This window comes from Leopardus geoffroyi, chromosome B4 (assembly GCF_018350155.1).
Source record: "Leopardus geoffroyi isolate Oge1 chromosome B4, O.geoffroyi_Oge1_pat1.0, whole genome shotgun sequence".
NCBI lineage: Eukaryota > Metazoa > Chordata > Mammalia > Carnivora > Felidae > Leopardus > Leopardus geoffroyi.
The window spans coordinates 48,074,079-48,092,081 of record NC_059341.1 but is presented as its reverse complement, the minus strand read 5'-3'; the positions used below and the strand labels follow the sequence as shown (position 1 = coordinate 48,092,081).

Genomic DNA, 18,003 nt, shown 5'->3' with positions numbered 1-18,003 from the left:
CTGTAGACAACTTGGCAATATTTATTAAAATCAAAACTGCCTCTAGGTATCTATCCTACACAAAGACTCACACACATGTGAAATGATGTGTCGAAGATTGATTTTTGTAACACTGTTTATAATAGCAAAAGACTAGAAACCACAGGAAAGTCCATCAGTATAATACTGGTTAACATATAATGTATCCATTCACTAAAGTCCTGTTCAAGAGAATGAGGAAGATTTTTACATCTAATTATGGAAAATTCCTCCAAACAAGTGAAAAATATGAAGAGAGAAAAATCAAAGACTGAAGCATATAATACACTACCATGTGTTTAAAAACGTATTTATAAGACACTGTAGAGGCACCTGGGTGGCTCAGTTGACTAACCGTCCAACTTCAGCTCAGGTCATGATCTCCCAGCTCGTGAGTTCGAGCCCCGCGTCGGGCTCTGTGCTGACAGCTCGGGGCCTGGAACCTGCTTCAGATTCTGTGTCTCCTTCTCTCTCTGCCCCTTCCCTGCTCACGCTCTCTCTCTCCTTCAAAAATAAATAAACATTAGAAAAAAATTTTTTTTAATGTATCCATAAGACACTGTAAAAAGTCTAGAGATATACACAGAAATCAACACAACAAAATTCCACTATAAATCTCATTATAATTTTTTAAATCTTTAATAATGCAAGTGTTATATAGTCAAAGAACAAAAAAAAAAGAGAGAGAGAATATGTGTATAAAGAAATAATCAGTTTCTGGTTTTCGCTTTTGTTTTTTTGTTAAAATGTCATTTGTGTTTGTCTTGTCACCAAGTCCGCCTAAAAACCAATTTTTCTGTAAGATGCTCGGCCCCTGGCTACTCTGGTGGATTAACTCTTGGTGGAGCAGGGCTCTCTAGCACTAAGTTCACGTTCAGGTCTGACCATTGCTTTGGGGTAAATGTCAAGTCAGTTACTTCTACATTAAACACACAAAATCAAAAAGCGTCATGGGGCGCCTGGGTGGCTCAGTTGGTTGAGCATCTGACTTCGGCTCATGATCTCGAGGTTCATGAGTTGCACCCCTGCACAGGGCCCTGCGCTGACAGCTCAGGGCCTGGAATCTGCTTCAGATTCCGTCTCTCGCTCTGCCCCTCCCCTGCTCATGCTCTGTCTCTGCCCCCTCAAAAATGAATAAACATTAAGAAAAATTTTTTAAAAATAACAAATCAAAAAAAATTAAAAAGTGTCTTAGTTGAATATTTTGCTGTAAAGCAGTGATTCTCAACTGTGAGCAATGTCCCTCCAGGGCAGAGTTGGTAATGCCTGGAGACACTTTTGGTGATCAAGACTGGGAAGGTGCTAACTGCTATCTAACGGGGAGAGGCCAGGGATGCTGCTAAATAGTTTACAATGCACAACCCCCCCAAAAAGAATTATTTGGCCCTAAATATCACTAGTGTTTTGGGTATCAACACATGCTAAAGCATCTCTTATAAACCCTAAGATAATAGCTATCTTATAAGCTATGAGAAAATCGAATGCATTTGTTACATTAGGGACCCTTGGCAAAGGAATAACCGAGGGTATCCCTGACAATGGGGAAACTAGAAAGTGGCATCCTACTGCCACAAATCACTGGTAAGAGTACCGTTTGTCTCTCCCCAGCCTATGACCCTGTTCCAGATTCAGTTCCTGAATGCCGTTGGAGATCTGTTGGATCTGATTCCCTCAGTTTCTCCCACAACAAATTCCAGCTTGAAGGTTTTTAAGAGATGGGACATGGGACATTGCTCTGCCCTTATTAAGGTGAGACACAAAGCCGCCTCTCTCTTTCCTTGTTCTGGAACACACAGACTTTTTCCGTATGGCAGCCCTAGTGTGGCAACATCTCATCACCCCTGGCTACAGCCCTATTACCAGCTTATGGCTCCTCTGTCTAGAAGTTAAGAACAGGAAGAAACTGATGGAGGGTGTTGGAAGTACATGATGTTAGCTCTGTTTCTTCCACCATTCCTCCCGTGCTATGTGAACCTGCCCCTCCCCCTCCCCCTCCCACAGTCTTCCCTTCTGGATGCTTGAAGGATAGAGTCTGTCTGTTTTTGTGCTCTTGGCCATATTTCCCGATAATAAATATGGCAGTGAATAGCGAAATTGACACAATTGCTCTATGCTTCCTACACTTGTAGTCAGTTATCTGTATACCTCTGCATCATTCACTATGATTCTGGCTGTAGGTTCTTCCTGGATTTGAGAACATCTTTTTTGCTCACTCAAGCTGGTACACGTATGCAGCCATGCTCAGGATATATAAACACTGGGACTTCAACATCAATGATAAAGACACGAGCAGTAGTCGCCTCTCTTTCAGCAGTTACCCAGGTAAATAAATTTCGAGAGACATCTGAGTACTCGGAGTACTATTTCAGGATAAAACCTTGGTGATTTGGAGTAACCGGAGTGGGGGAAGAAATCTTTAGGGGTTGGTATACATTAATGACGATTGATTTTCTGAATGCTTTTTGAAGAAATATAGCTTTAATGCTTCTATTTAATAGAATCGTGTGATCAGTTAATAGGTGCCAAAAATTGAGTTCAACAAATGCCAACTGAGGTACAAGGCGCTTTCCGAGGCTCCGCAGTGGAAGCCAAGATAGGCAAAAGAGATCCTGCTCTCAGCATCTCCTTGAGGGTTTCTTTCTTATTCGTCACAACATCCTCAGAACTTAAGCTAGTGTTTGATACCTTGTACTTAATCAATTTTTGCTGAATGGATGGATGAATGTGTAAGCTTCCAAATCCTTGCACTAGCAAGATAAGTACAATACAGATAATAATATTACTGGGTACTGTGTGGGCTACAAAAAATATGCAAGGAATGTTGTGAGTAATCAAAAGACGGTCAGCTCTCATTGGATTGTTGGGGAAGGAAAGAGAGGATGACACTTGCCATGAACCATCAGTGATGACTTGAACTTGAACAGGTGGACATGGGCGGGAGGGACAGCCTCTGTGGAGTGGGAGTTACAAGCTTCTTTCTTAAAGGGGCCAGGCGGATGAGGTAAAAATGAATAAAGGGGTGGGGGGCGTGGTATAAGAAAATGAAAGTGAAAACAATTGTAGCAAACACAAGACCCCTTGGAAGGCGGCCACCTGCTGAGCTCCCACTGACTGTTGTCACCCAGCAATATGGAAGTCAGTGTTGCCAGATCCTCCAACTTCTGAAGACAGAAATATGGATATAATGAATAAAACCCACTGTGTGAACCCAACAAAGCATGTCTGCTAGCGGGAATTACGCCCTCAGCTGCGGGTTTGCAACCTCGTCAGGGAACATCATGGGTAAAAGCAAGAGGAAAATTCTCACCAGACATATAAGAGTCCAGCGTGGATACAAGGTGGACACTTTTGACCTTTAATTACACACTTGTAATTTACAAAGTGGTTATACCAACCAACGGTTGTATCTATCTACCTTTGTCAGAGTATTATTGCCCTTTCTGGTATTATTGTTCCTGGTATTAATACCTTCCTGTTAGGAATTCTGATCAGTGGCATAACTCAATATTTTTCTGTCCTTATCACCTCATCCTTCCTTTGAAAACACTTTGGTTTCTTCTTTGTCATTGCTTGCTTAATTTTTTTAGTATTGAGGGGGACTGGGGACTCCTCTCTTGGAGACAGACCGTGTTTTGATTCTTTGTGTTCCTTTAGACTGAAATTTAAGGACAGCAAGAGACTGAGGCTAGTCAAATATTCACATTCTTCTTCTTACTTGCAATAAAATGCAATGTTCAGATGTTACCTGCACTGCTTCAAAATGTCTACAGAATAGTGTTTCTCTGTAGTCTTAACAATCCTGGATTCCAAAGGTAGTGATGGGGAAGGAAGTGGGGGAATTTCCTATAAAATGTATAACTCTGTTGACATTTGCATATATGTACATATCTTTCCAGAATAGATACATAGATAATAGAGATTTTTTAGAGCATTTAAACTGAGAGAAAACAAGACTTTTTCTTTTTTTTTTTTTTGACCCCAACATGTTTTTTACAGGAGCTGGTATAGCAAAGTGATTCATATTTTCTTTAACTGGACAGTTTTGTTCTCAACAGAAAACATGAAAAACATGTAGGATCTTATTTCTATTACAAAGAATTGTTCGACTGAAGGATCAGCTGCATTGGATTCATCCAATGCATATGGAGCTAAACTTTGCCATGAACTTCATGCCAGAACAAAGCTCGGTGGCTTGTTTTGTTTATTGTTGTTTTTGGTGGAGGAGATTGAGTGGATTAGGAGTGTGGTGTCAGTTAGGTCATGGAGGCTTTCGTGATATGAGCAAGGATATGAAGAATTACTGAGACAGAACAGAAATAGCAAGTCATGAAATATTTGTGACTTGGCTGAGGCACATGTTAAACATGACAGTAACTGGGATGGTACAGATACCATTATACTAAAGATACAAATAACTCTGAAGAATTCAAATGCACCTATCCATACTTTTACACTATATCATGACACCATTGCCCAATTCTGTAGAAGTGACCACCATGCACCATTATTGGCATGACAAACACTAACGCTTCAAGACACGAAGACATTTTTTTTGTTTTGAGGTTTCCAAAAAGGAAAATGGTAGACCTCGGACAGCTGCTAAACTTCCGCAACGTATAAAATCTATTTTACTTTGGCGAGCCTCAGCTTTTTTTATCTGTAGGATGAGCCTAATATAAAGGCTTACTTCATCAAGTTGTAAACATTATGTAATTTACTTATTCATCTACAATTTTCTATGAAGTTGCCGTGTTAGGCAAAGTATGTATGATGAGAAACAGGACAGATACAGATCCTATTCTAACAAAATTTGCATTCTGGTGAAACATAGAGACACATTTTTAAAAAACGATTAAAGTGTGGTTTGTGTAATACTAGGGAGGACTAGTTTGGAGAGGTTGAGATAGCTTCCAAGAGAAAGTAAAATGGAAGTTGAGGCACAAAGACAAATGTAAGTTAGCCAGCAAATGGGGACAATGGGGTGATGACGTTCCATGTGGAACAGACAGCATGTATAAAGGCCCGTAGGCAAGAAAAAAAGTGGAGAAGGCCAGAAAGAGGGAATGGGGGACAATTCAAGACCATTAAAGTGATGAGGGGTAGAAGTGACATTCGTAGACTTGCATTTTAGAATTACCTGGTCCACGAGAGAGGACGAGAGAGTCTGCCGACAGGACATTTCGAAGTCCGAGGCAATAATCCAGGTGACTCAAGCCACGTAATGTTTTTTAGATGGTCAGTAAATAGGTGCATGGAAGACTGATATCCATCTTCAAGAAGAAAACAGTATCAAAAATGACTGCTGAATTACTATAGCAATTCGTGAATTTCTGTGTGCTCCCACTGTCCTAGCCAGAATCTTTGAGGGGCATTGACCTCATGAGAATTGTCAGAAGGGCACTCCTAGAGCTGTACTCCAGCCGAGAAGAATAGAAGGAACAGTAGTAATCCAGCACCCTCAACCTTAATCTAAACCAATCTTAATCTAAGTCAGTCCCATGCTCTGTGTTCACAAGAGCTCCAGGTGACTCTGTAAAACTGGAGGTGGTTATGTCAAGGAAACAAATTAAATAATAACCCCCGTCTTAATCTAGAAAGGATTAGGTGACTTGGTCGCTTGATACTTTCATACTTTTTCAGACTGTTTTTTAAAAACTGACTAGGAATTTCCTTTACCTTTGGGGAAATTATTTCAGCTAAAGATACTAACATGAAATTTCCTGAGAAAGCCAAAAGTACCCCACAAGTATGCTAGGTACCGATAAACCTCAGTAGTACCCTTAGGCCCAGGTGAGTGATGTCCCAGCTTTGAAGTGCCTTCCTCAAACTTTTCTAAGTCCCCCTCCAGCGCCCCAAGAACAGCCAAGTTGGCAGTACTGGGATATCCCGGCACTGGCCTGTGTCCCTTGTGTTTTCCAGAAATTTTCAAAATATACTTCTAGTGCCCAGTACTAGCCAGATGAGCAGAGCCATCCAGGTGGGGCTAAGCTTAGACAGGAACCCATGTGGGTCCTGGTCCTTGGATGTCCCTTTTATGAGAGCTCCTCCCCTCTCCCTCTACCTATATGTGGGTGCAACAAGATGGTGCTCATCAACATGAGGAGCTCTGGGACTCAAGCCTATGAGGTAGTCCTGGTGAGTAGATCCTTCCTGTTGGCCCTCGCGGTATATTTTCTGCATGACCAAGCTGACAGAATATTAGCGACATGATGATTTGAGGTGGCCCTCATGTTAGACACAGCATGTGTTCAGGGCTCTCGGCTATCGAAGGCTGCTCTTACCCTCAAGCTTATGCATGTATGTAGACCTCTGTTTTCGCCTTGTTCTCACTGGCACGGCCCTGCTTCCTGAGGGCAAAAGAGGAAGCAACAAGTGAATTTACTGTGTGTAGCTCCAGTGTTGGCCCCCTGGGCAGTCACCTCACCCCCTGCAGGTTCTGTCCCTCGTGTTCGTGTTCCACAGTTCTCTGAGGAAGGCCGGGCCCTGCCCTCACAAAGGCTTTTGAGAATCTTGCAGGCCTCATGGTTTCTGTGGAGCAGGACTTTAGATTAGGGCACAAGTGAGGATGGCTTGTCTCTACTTCTCTATATCTGGGGCTTCTGCCAAAGACTCAAAGAGTGAGGGGCTGAAATCTATGATAGCTTAACTGAAGCTAGAGGATACACTTCCAATGTGACCCACTTACATGGTTGACAAGGTGACATTGGTTCCCCTCTACTTAGGCGTCTCCACAGGACTGCTCCAGTAATCTCATGACGAGATGCCTGGCTTGCCTCAGACCAAGTGATCCAAAAGAACAAGACAGAAGCAGAAATGCCTATTATGACCTAGTCTCAGAAGTCATCTATTGTTACTTCCACCACGTTCTATTCTTTAGAGGCACATTAGTATGATCAGCCCACACACAAGGAAAGGACATCAGAATCGATCTTTTAAAGGGAAGAGTGTCCAAGAATTTGTGGACATTTTCAAACCTCCCCAATATAGAAACATAATATTTTTATATATTTCCTGTGTATCCTAAGACTTCTCTAAATTCACTTGTCAGTTCTAACAACTTTTTTTTGTAGATTTCTTGGGATTTTTCTGTATACATAATCATGCCATCTCTGCATAACTTCCCTTGGATGTCTTTGTGTCCTTGCATGAGTGCACTGATAAGACCTCCAGGACAACGTAGACTAGAAGTGGCATAGAAATCCTTGTCTAGTTCCTGATCTTACGGCAGAAGTATTCAGTCTTTTATCATAAAGTGTGATGTTTGCTGTAGGTTTTTGGAGATAGTCTTTATAAGTTTAAAAAGGATTTCCCCTCTTCCTATTTTGTTGAATGTTTTTGTTTAATGCATTTTTGTGAAATTCTCAGCTTCCATTAAAATGATCATGATTTTTCTCCTTTATTAATGTGTTAAGTTCCATTGATTGACTTTCAGATACGAAACCAACTTGGCACTCTTGGGGTTTACTCCACTTAGTCATATTATTCTTTTTAGTTTTTATTCAACTTACTAATATTTTGTCAAGAATTTTTTCATTTACATTCATGAGAGATATTGTCTATGGTTTTCTTGTGATAGTTTTGGTATCATGGTAAGCCTGTCCTTATAATCTGAGTTTGGAATTATGTTTTTCTTCTATGTGTTCTGAAAGAGTTTGTGTTGGAATGGTAATATTTTTTCTCTTAAATTTTTATTTTTATTTTTTATTTTTTTTATAATATATGAAATTTGTTGTCAAATTGGTTTCCATAAAACACCCAGTGCTCACCCCAAAAGGTGCCCTCCTCAATACCCATCACGCACTCTCTCCTCCCTCCCACCCCCCATCAACCCTCAGTTTGTTCTCAGTTTTTAACAGTCTCTTATGCTTTGGCTCTCTCCCACTATAACCTCTTTTTTTTTTTTTTTCTTTTTTCCTTCCCCTCCCCCATGGGTTCCTGTTAAGTTTCTCAGGATCCACATAAGAGTGAAACCATATGGTATCTGTCTTTCTCTGTATGGCTTATTTCACTTAGCATCACACTCTCCAGTTCCATCCACGTTGCTACAAAAGGCCATATTTCATTTTTTCTCATTGCCATGTAATATTCCATTGTGTATATAAACCACAATTTCTTTATCCATTCATCAGTTGATGGACATTTAGGCTCTTTCCATAATTTGGCTATTGTTGAGAGTGCTGCTATGAACATTGGGGTACAAGTGCCCCTATGCATCAGTACTCCTGTATCCCTTGGATAAATTCCTAGCAGTGCTATTGCTGGGTCATAGGGTAGGTCTATTTTTAATTTTCTGAGGAACCTCCACACTGCTTTCCAGAGCGGCTGCACCAATTTGCATTCCCACCAACAGTGCAAGAGGGTTCCCGTTTCTCCACATCCTCGCCAGCATCTATAGTCTCCTGATTTGTTCATTTTGGCCACTCTGACTGGCGTGAGGTGATACCTGAGTGTGGTTTTGATTTGTATTTCCCTGATAAGGAGCGACGCTGAACATCTTTTCATGTGCCTGTTGGCCATCCGGATGTCTTCTTTAGAGAAGTGTCTATTCATGTTTTCTGCCCATTTCTTCACTGGGTTATTTGTTTTTCGGGTGTGGAGTTTGGTGAGCTCTTTATAGATTCTGGATACTAGCCCTTTGTCCGATATGTCATTTGCAAATATCTTTTCCCATTCCGTTGGTTGCCTTTTAGTTTTGTTGGTTGTTTCCTTTGCTGTGCAGAAGCTTTTTATCTTCATAAGGTCCCAGTAATTCACTTTTGCTTTTAATTCCCTTGCCTTTGGGGATGTGTCGAGTAAGAGATTGCTATGGCTGAGGTCAGAGAGGTCTTTTCCTGCTTTCTCCTCTAAGGTTTTGATGGTTTCCTGTCTCACATTCAGGTCCTTTATCCATTTTGAGTTTATTTTTGTGAATGGTGTGAGAAAGTGGTCTAGTTTCAACCTTCTGCATGTTGCTGTCCAGTTCTCTCTTAAATTTTTAATAGAACTCATCAGTTAAACCATCTAAACATGGGTTTTTTTGTTGGAGAGTTTTTAACAATGAGTTCAGTTTCTTTTGTTGATAAAGGACTATTCAGGTTTTCTAACTCTTCTTGAACCAGTTTTAAAAATTTGTCTTTCAGGGGCGCCTGGGTGGCGCAGTCGGTTAAGCGTCCGACTTCAGCCAGGTCACGATCTCGCGGTCTGTGAGTTCGAGCCCCGCGTCGGGCTCTGGGCTGATGGCTCAGAGCCTGGAGCCTGTTTCCGATTCTGTGTCTCCCTCTCTCTCTGCCCCTCCCCCATTCATGCTCTGTCTCTCTCTGTCCCAAAAATAAAAATGAACTTTAAAAAAAAAAAAAAATTGTCTTTCAAAGAACTTGTTAATTTCTTAAGGTTATCCTGTTTATTGACATACAGCTATTTATAATATTTTTATGAGTCTTTTATTATCTGTAGGATCTGTAGCTAAGTCCCTTTAATCATGTATGATCTTTTTTGTATTCGCTGTAGCCTGAGGTGTGTCAATTTTATTGATATTTTCCAATAACCAGACTTTATTTTCATTGCTTTTTTTCCTATTGTTTGCTCATTCTTCCTTCTCACTGATTTCCATTCTTATCTTTATCATTTTCTCTTTTCTGCTTTGCACTTAAATTTTTTTTTCTAACTTCTTAAGGTAGAATCTCAGATAATCAATTTTTATCTTTGTTCCTTTCTACTATATGAATTAAATTTATAAAGACTATAAATTTCCTTCTAAACACTCCTTTCAGTGCATCTGACAAATTTTAGTATGTTTTGTTTTCATTTTCATTCAGTTTAGAATATTTTATAATTTCTCACATAATTTCTTTAATCAATGACTTACTTGGAAGTATATTGTTTAATTTCCCCAAATTTGGAGACTTTCCACATATCTTTGTGGAAAAAGATAAAAACCTCCAGGTTTTTGTTCTTGTTTTCTTATTTACTTCTGTTATGAGTAAGCTGTCTTTCCTTCAAGCTGCCCCAGGACCCGAAGCATAATTTCTTCATTAATTCAATAAATATTCAATAAATATTCATTTATTCCACATTCACCCTGTGGCCCCAGAGGCAACACATGGCATTGCACATTGTAATCATTGACTAAATATTTATGGAAGCTGAGAAGGAAGAAAGAAGGAAAGAAAGGAAGGGAAAAAGGAGAATGGGAAGAAAAAAGAAAAGGTGAGAGACAATAGATATGGATGATGTATTCCCATGTGGACATAGCAGGAACTGCAAGGGGGAGAGAGGGGTAAGCCAAGTAAAAGGTGGAAGTGGGGGCTGCCTAAAACATCATCTTCTCTCTAGTACTCTTCTCCTTTTTACATCTTTGATTTGAAAGCAGGAGTCCAAGATATTTAGGAATTGTTATCAAGGCATTTCATATGCATTCCCGATGTTTAGCACAGAGCTGGACCTTGAAGCCACTCTTCTGTGGCCACCCTGATTATAAATGACACGTATAGGACCTAACTAGTTGGTTTTTTTTTTTTTTTTAAGTTTATTTATTTTGAGAGACAGAGAGCACGAGGGAGAGGCAGAGAGAGAGAGAGAGAAAGAATCCCAAGCAGACTCTCCACTGGCAGCACAGATGCACGGCTCGATCTCACGAACCATGAGATCACGACCTGAGCCAAAATCAAGAGTCAGATGCTTAACCGACTGAGCCACCCAGGTGCCCCAGACCCTAACTAGTTTTATGGGATTTAGGCAGCACCCAAGTTTTAACTAAACTACTATTAACTTGTTTGTGCTCAACTTGTTATTGAAATAAAAAGAAAAAACAGTATTTATTTCCTACTTATGAGCCTGCCAATGTGACTGACACTGTGCTGAACATTTCATCTGTGTGATGTCATTTAACTGTCATGAAAACCTAACAAAGGAGGGTATTGTATCTGCATTTCCAAAGAAAAAAGAAAAAAAACGTGTTCAGAAAAGTTAAATAACATACTCAAAATCACTAGACCTGGCTGGAGACTGAGTTCAAACACAATATATATGACTTTTAAATATCTATTGGTTGGTTGTTGTTATTTCAGCAATGGTTCAGTGTGCTTTTTAAAAGAGTTTTTTTAAGAATGCTTGTTTATTTTGAGAGCAAGAGAGTGCAAGCAGGAGAGGGGCAGAGAGAATCCCAAGCAGGCTCCAGGTTGTCAGCAAGGAGCCCGACACGAGGCTTCATCCCACAACTGTGAAGTCGGAACCTGAGCCTAAATCAAGAGTCAGAGGCTTAGCCGACTGAACCACCCGGGTGCCCGTTCAGTGTGCTTTTAAGTTAAATGGTTAAAACTGAAAAAGATGGGGCGCCTGGGTGGCGCAGTCAGTTGAGCGGCCGACTTCAGCCAGGTCACGATCTCGCGGTCCGTGAGTTCGAGCCCCGCGTCGGGCTCTGGGCTGATGGCTCAGAGCCTGGAGCCTGTTTCCGATTCTGTGTCTCCCTCTCTCTCTGCCCCTCCCCCGTTCATGCTCTGTCTCTCTCTGTCCCAAAAATAAATAAACGTTGAAAAGAAAAAAAAATTTAAATAAAAAAAAAAAAAAAAAAACTGAAAAAGAGCCAGGAGCTCAAAGGCCCTCCAGGCTTACCATGTGGGTGGAGCTCTTCACTGAACAAAGCTGGAATCCATTCAGAGTCTTTTAATCGAGGATTCCAGTAACAGTGATTCCTAAGAGGCTGAGTCTTCCAGCTTAATTATCCAGACGCGAGGCTCTCTGGAATACACTGTGTCTCACCAAGCCTGCAGGCATTCCTACTTTGCATAACACCCAGACATCCCATCACCACCCTCGCACCCCCTCTTAGACTTAAAATCCCCAGGGGAGCTGGCTAAAATTGCAAATTCCAAAGTGCCATCCATCCACTTCTTATTCAGGTGGTCTGGGCTGAAGCATTTGTAACAAACACACCGGGTGGTTCTAACATCCCGGATCCAAACCCATCCACTGAGACTCTGGTGGCTCTACTGGTCTGCGGCACAGACTTTGCTCAGCCTTTTCTCGTACTAAGCTCAAGTACTTGAAAGTAGGTGCACAGGAATAAGAAAGGATGGTCTCAAAGTTCCAAGAAAATGTAGTTACCTCCCTCATAGTCCATAAGGTTATTTACTTTCCTAAGGTACAAAATTGCCAACTTAGTGTGCTATAATTACTTTTGCCAATTTCATGTTACCTCTTTTATCACAGATACTTTAGTCATAAAGCTGAAACATATACAAACAATCTGCGAATTAATATAGGCCAAGATTTATGTCTTCTGCCTTTTAAGAAGTAGAATCCGGAGCGCCTGGGTGGCTCAGTCGGTTAAGTGTCCGACTTCGGCTCAGGTCATGATCTCCCGGTTCATGAGTTCGAGCCCCACGTCAGGCTCTGTGCTGATGCGTCAGAGCCTGCAACCTGCTTCGGATTCTGTGTCTCCCTCTCTCTCTGCCCCTCCCCAGCTCATGCTCTGTCTCTCTCAGTCTCTAAAAAATAAATAAATAAATAAATAAATGTTAAAAAAAAATTTAAAAAAAAAAAGTAGAATCAAGGGAGGAAAAGAAATAAAAGTGGAATGAGGGCACGTATTCCGAAGCATGGTGGATAGATTTTACAACACTTCATTTCTGTTTTCTTAAGTGCCTTTCTTTTGTTCTCTGCCACCAACCCAGGACGCTGATGTCTTCACCCAGGCCATACCTGTCCCTCTCCATCTCTCTCAGGAAACTTCCTCCCTTCTATCTTTCTAAAAACTCTATGTTACTTTCCATGGTTTTCATAAGGTGATTGTCCCCTACTCCACCTTGCTTAAGCCTGCAACTCCCCATGACCCACTTTCTTTTGCATTGTTTCTACTACAGTTGCTCCATCGTGTGTGTTAAACGGTGTTGTTGCCATTTGCATGAGTACATGCCTGTTCCATCACATTTGTCAGGCTTAAGGTACAGTGGGAAAGGCATGTGTTGAAAGTCAATCTCAGATTTATTCCTGAAAATGCTGTTTATTAGCTTTAAATAGATGCATCTTTTGTTTTATTTTTAGTGTTTTGAGAGAGTGAGAATGTGAGCAGGGGAGGGGCAGAGAGAGAGGGGGAGACACGGAATCCGAAGCAGGCTCCAGGCTCCAAGCTGTTGGCACAGAGCCTGACACGGGGCTCAACCCCGCGATCTGTGAGATGATGTCCGGAGCTGAAGTCATGTGCTTAACTAACTGAGCCACCCAGGCGCCCCATAATAGCTGTGTATTTTTAAAAAGAGCTCATCGAAGACCTCTTTTTGTGAAGGTCAAATGATGGTATCCATCCTTCTAAAGCAAGGTATCTGGTATATAGTAGGTACACAGTCAATGGGAGTCACTACTATCTTCTCTTTCTTCCTTAGATTTAACAGTTATTTATTGAGCACCTACTATGTGTCAAATCCTCTTCTTGGTGCTGGAGTGAACAAGACAGAAAAAGTCCCTGCCCTGATGGAGTTTACAGGCTATGGGATAGATGGAAAAGAAAACAGTAAACAAATTAATATAAAGTAAATAAGATAATTCATTATTGAAGAAAAACATTTCATTTTGATGTGGATGATAACAGAATGTTGATTAAATATAAAGCTGACTTGTTTAAAAAAAATTTTTTTTTAAGTTTTTTAACGTTTCTTTATTTTTGAGAGACAGAGACAGAGCGAGACAGAGCGTGAGCAGGGGAGGGGCAGAGAGAGAGGGAGACAGAATCCAAAGCAGGCTGTAGGCTCTGACCAAGCGATCAGCCCAGAGCCAGACGTGGCACTCGAACTCACGAGCCAATGAGATCATGACGTGAGCCGGAATCAGACGCTTAACCGTCCGAGCCACCCAGGGCCCCCAAAGCCAACTTTTTATAGTCACTCTAAATAATCTTTAAGAGACCTGCCAATTCCTGTATGTGGACCACTGCAGGATGCTCAGACCCCACAGTATCGCCCTCATGTGCTTGAATATACAATAGTGTGACTCCTCCATTGATCACATTCCTCCTGCAGGATTAGGCAGAAATGTGCTCAAATACCTCGTTGACTGAACGATAATCGCTGGAAGAAGCGGAGATTGCTTCTCACTAAATGCCATTCTGGAAGGGGGGAAAGACTGAGGCCATTGTTTAGTAGGCAAAATAAATGGCTGAGGGCTTTTGTGTCCTGGGATATGAGAGAGCCCCACCGGCTTCCCTTCCTGAGAGCGGGGAAGGAGGGGTCTCCTGCTTCAGGCAGCAACCCTAGAGCAGGGGTTCTGGTGGAGCCTCTGAGGGCAGGCGAGGGGAGCAGGGAGGGCAGTCTGGGCGTGAGCCTTTTGGGAAAGCTCCTGAGGGGATTCTGATACAGTCTCTGAGCTGGGAATTATTGCGTGGTGCATGGGATATAGTCTGTGTGTGATGGACAGTAATTTACTGACTGATTATCGCACTGGCTTAGAGAAGGCAGAGAGCCCAGCTGGGGCTGAGCACCGTCCCTCTTCAGCAGTGGGAAGAAGCTGAGCAGAGAGGCTGACCATGATACAAAGTTGTTATTTTGTTTTTTTCTTAAAAGAAAAAAAAAAAAAAGGAGGGAAAAGAGAGTTCCCACAGGGTCACAGCCACCTGTGTTAAATTGAAGGGCAGTAAGACATTTCAAAACAAAATATATTGTGTAATCGGATAGTTATTATTGTATCAGTTTGCTTTTTCTGTGGAAAAAATAACCTCTAAAACTTTGTGGCTGGAAACAATTTGTGATTAGTATTGCTCTTGAGTCCACAGGTCAGCTAAGTGGCTCTTTCTAGACAACTCAGCTGGTCACATTCACGCATCTGTGGTTGTCTGTGGGGGGGGGGGGGGGTGGGCAGCTCTGCTGACCTTGGAAGAACTCCCTTGCACATTTGGGGGTTGGCCGGCTAGAACTTGGCCTTGGCTGAGAGGGTCGGTCCTCCTCCACCCGGTCTCTCATATACAGGAGTAACAGGGTTACAGGAGAGTAAGCAGCAATGTGCGAGGTCTCTTGAGGCCTAGACTCAGAATTGGCACATTCCGTTAGCCGAAGTGCCAAATCCAGCCCAGATCTAGGATCTGGGGACCCAGACATCTTTTGATGGGAGATGCTACAAAGTCACATTGCAGAGAATATGGGGGGAGGGGGTGAAGAAATGCAGCACGATCCAGACTACTGATGCTGAGTTGGAGGTTATTTATGTTCTTGGTCAACACCGATTCTACTCTTCTGGAAAAAATGAGTATGTTTGGTCTGGAGCTTTGGAGCAGTTAATTAATGCAATATGGGAATGGGCACACTTTAAATGCACCTGATGGGACAATAAGGGTACATTTTTCTGGGTGGTGCTAACCAATGGGTCTAAATGGCATCAGAGGGTAGTGGTCACTGTTTATTTTTGTGATTCAAGAGATTTTTGTTTTAAGTCCTGAGATTTATTAACTGTCAGGGTCCCCTTTGATTTCTTAATTAAATTCAGCAGTAAGCTTCCTATGAAATGTTATTTGCTGGCTGACTTTCAAACTTGAGTTTCTCCTGATTTAAAATAGTCTGCCTGTCAAAGCTGCTAATGGCAGATAAAAGCAAGAATATGATTTTACATTGTCAAAGAACATTTGTTTCTCTTGTCATGTTTTAGGGCTTTGTTCCCACTCAGCCTTTTCCTTTTTATTTTATCTTAAACTCCAAACTATAGAATTAACCTTCTTAACTAGAGTTGTGCTGCAAGCCAGTTCATTCTCTTTGTTCCAGAACTCTGGGCAGCCTACATTTTTCCATCTTTAATAAAGTCTTGCTCTTGAATGAACCACTGCTCCTTACGTGTTAGTACTAGTCCGTCACTCATACATATTAAAGAATGCCTGCCCTCTTGTGTTCGTGGAGGTTGCTACAAGGAGTGAATTCATAAGTTTATTAGGCCAGAAGTACAACCTTCCACCCTATGGAGGTTCGGTACCAGAGGGCTTACCCGAGAATGCCAGGTGTGGTTGTATAGTTTGCACACTGCAAAATGACCCCAGCTTAAGAGGTGAATGAATGGTCATTGAAATCCATCCCACACTTTGCTTGTGAAGCCATGCATCCAATGTCTAGGCCGTATCTACCAAGAGGAGTTTTGCCCATTAAAGTCCATTCAAGTGTGGCATCCCCTCATTAAGCACCTGGAGTGTGCAACCTTCTGTTATGCAGACTTCTGTATAGGCTGACAGCCTTGTGGAGGTTCATTATGAGCTGGTTGGACACTGCTCTCATCATGTAACTTTTCTACTCGGAAATTTCCAGAAATTAAAGATACTCTGTTAGCGCTGAATGATCACTTAGTCCCAGGTTATCAGAGGAAGGGAGTAAGGAACGGAGAAGCTAAATGAGAAGTGCCAAATTTGCTAGTTGTGAAGCAGGGAACTAAAACGTAGGCTTTCGGACTCCCACTGCAGCTCTGAAGGCTTATCGTTAGCCTCAAGTGATCCCATTATTTCATTGCACCCTACCTAACCCTACCAGGCCTAAAGCGGAGGCACAATAGCTTGTTCGTTAAGTGAATAAACGAATGACTGTCCAACTATATTTTCTTCTTTTTTAATTCCAGTGTAGTGAATATACAGTATATTATATTATATTAGCTTCAGGTGTACAATGTAGTGATTCAACAATTCCATACATTACTCAGTGCTCAGTAAGGTAAGTATACTCTTATCCCCATCACCTATCTCACCCATCGCCCATCCACCTCTCCTCTGGTAACCCTCTGTTCTGTGTAGTTAAGAGAATGTTTCTTGGTTTGTCTCCTCCCACCACCCCACTCTGTTCATTTGTTTTGTTTCTTAAATTCCACATGTGAGTGAAAGCATATGGTATTTGTCTTTCTTTCACTGACTTATTTCACTTCGCATAATACACTCTAGCTCCCTCTTTGTCGTTGCAAATGCCAAGATCTCATTCTCGTTTGTGGCTGATAGTCCCTTGTACATATATATACCACTTCATTATCCGTTCATCTATTTTTTTTAATTTTTTTTAATGTTTATTTATTTTTGAGACAGAGAGAGACAGAGCATGAATGGGGGAGGGTCAGAGAGAGGGAGACACAGAATCTGAAACGGGCTCCAGGCTCTGAGCTGTCAGCACAGAGCCCGACGTGGGGATCGAACTCACGGACCGCGAGATCATGACCTGAGCAGAAGTCGGCCGCTTAACCGACTGAGCCACCCAGGCGCCCCTATCCGTTCATCTATTGATGCACATTTGGGCTGCAATAAACACAGGGGTGCATACGTCCCTTCGAATTAGTGTTTTTGTATTCTTTGGGTGAATATCCTATAGTGAGATTACCAGGTCATAGGGTAGTTCTATTTTTAACTTTTTGAAGAACCTCCGTACTGTCTTCTAGAGTGGCTGCACCAGTTTGCATTCCAACAGTGCGTGAGAGTTTCTTTTTCTCCACATCCTCACTAACATTTGTGGTTTCTTGTGTTTTTGATTTTAGCCATTCTGACTGATGTGAGGTGATATCTCATTATAGTTTTGATTTTCATTTCCCTGATGATGAGTGATGTTGAGCATCTTTTCATGCGTCTGTTGGCCATTTGTATGTCTTCTTTGGCCAACTATATTTTCTAATGTTTTTTTTTTTTGTTTTCTTTTGTTTTCTTTTGTTTTGTTTTTGCCTCTGCCTCCCAAAATTTCCACTCTCCTATGGGAGTTTGAGAAACACCAGAGGAGATATTTACCTTGGTTCCTTCTAACTCTTTCACCGGGGACCTTCTCTGATGTTTCTTCACCACTGACAATTCATCCATCACAACTGGTTGCTGGTGACAGTATATTCTCTCCCATTGTTATAGCTGGGTCTGATATTCTTTGATTTCTACCACACTTATCAAAGCATAAAGCGAAAAACAGACCTTTCAAAAAGACTTGTGGCTTCACTGATTTTCTCGTATTGCTGCCACCTTTTATAAAAAGCAGTGACTGACCCAAGTGTCAAGATCTTATTTTAAAACCATGTTTACCAACGTAA

At 41.7% G+C, this 18,003-nt stretch overlaps 1 protein-coding gene across 1 annotated transcript in view; it reads left to right on the top strand.

The window, feature by feature from the left end:
• Positions 1-18,003, top strand: part of PLBD1 (phospholipase B domain containing 1) — a 56,576-nt gene that overhangs the window by 29,311 nt on the left and 9,262 nt on the right. Inside the window, exons 5-6 of the mRNA XM_045464737.1 lie at positions 1,627-1,767; positions 2,196-2,340. Of these exons, the coding sequence (XP_045320693.1) occupies positions 1,627-1,767; positions 2,196-2,340 (286 nt within the window). The remainder of the gene's footprint in view (positions 1-1,626; positions 1,768-2,195; positions 2,341-18,003) is intronic.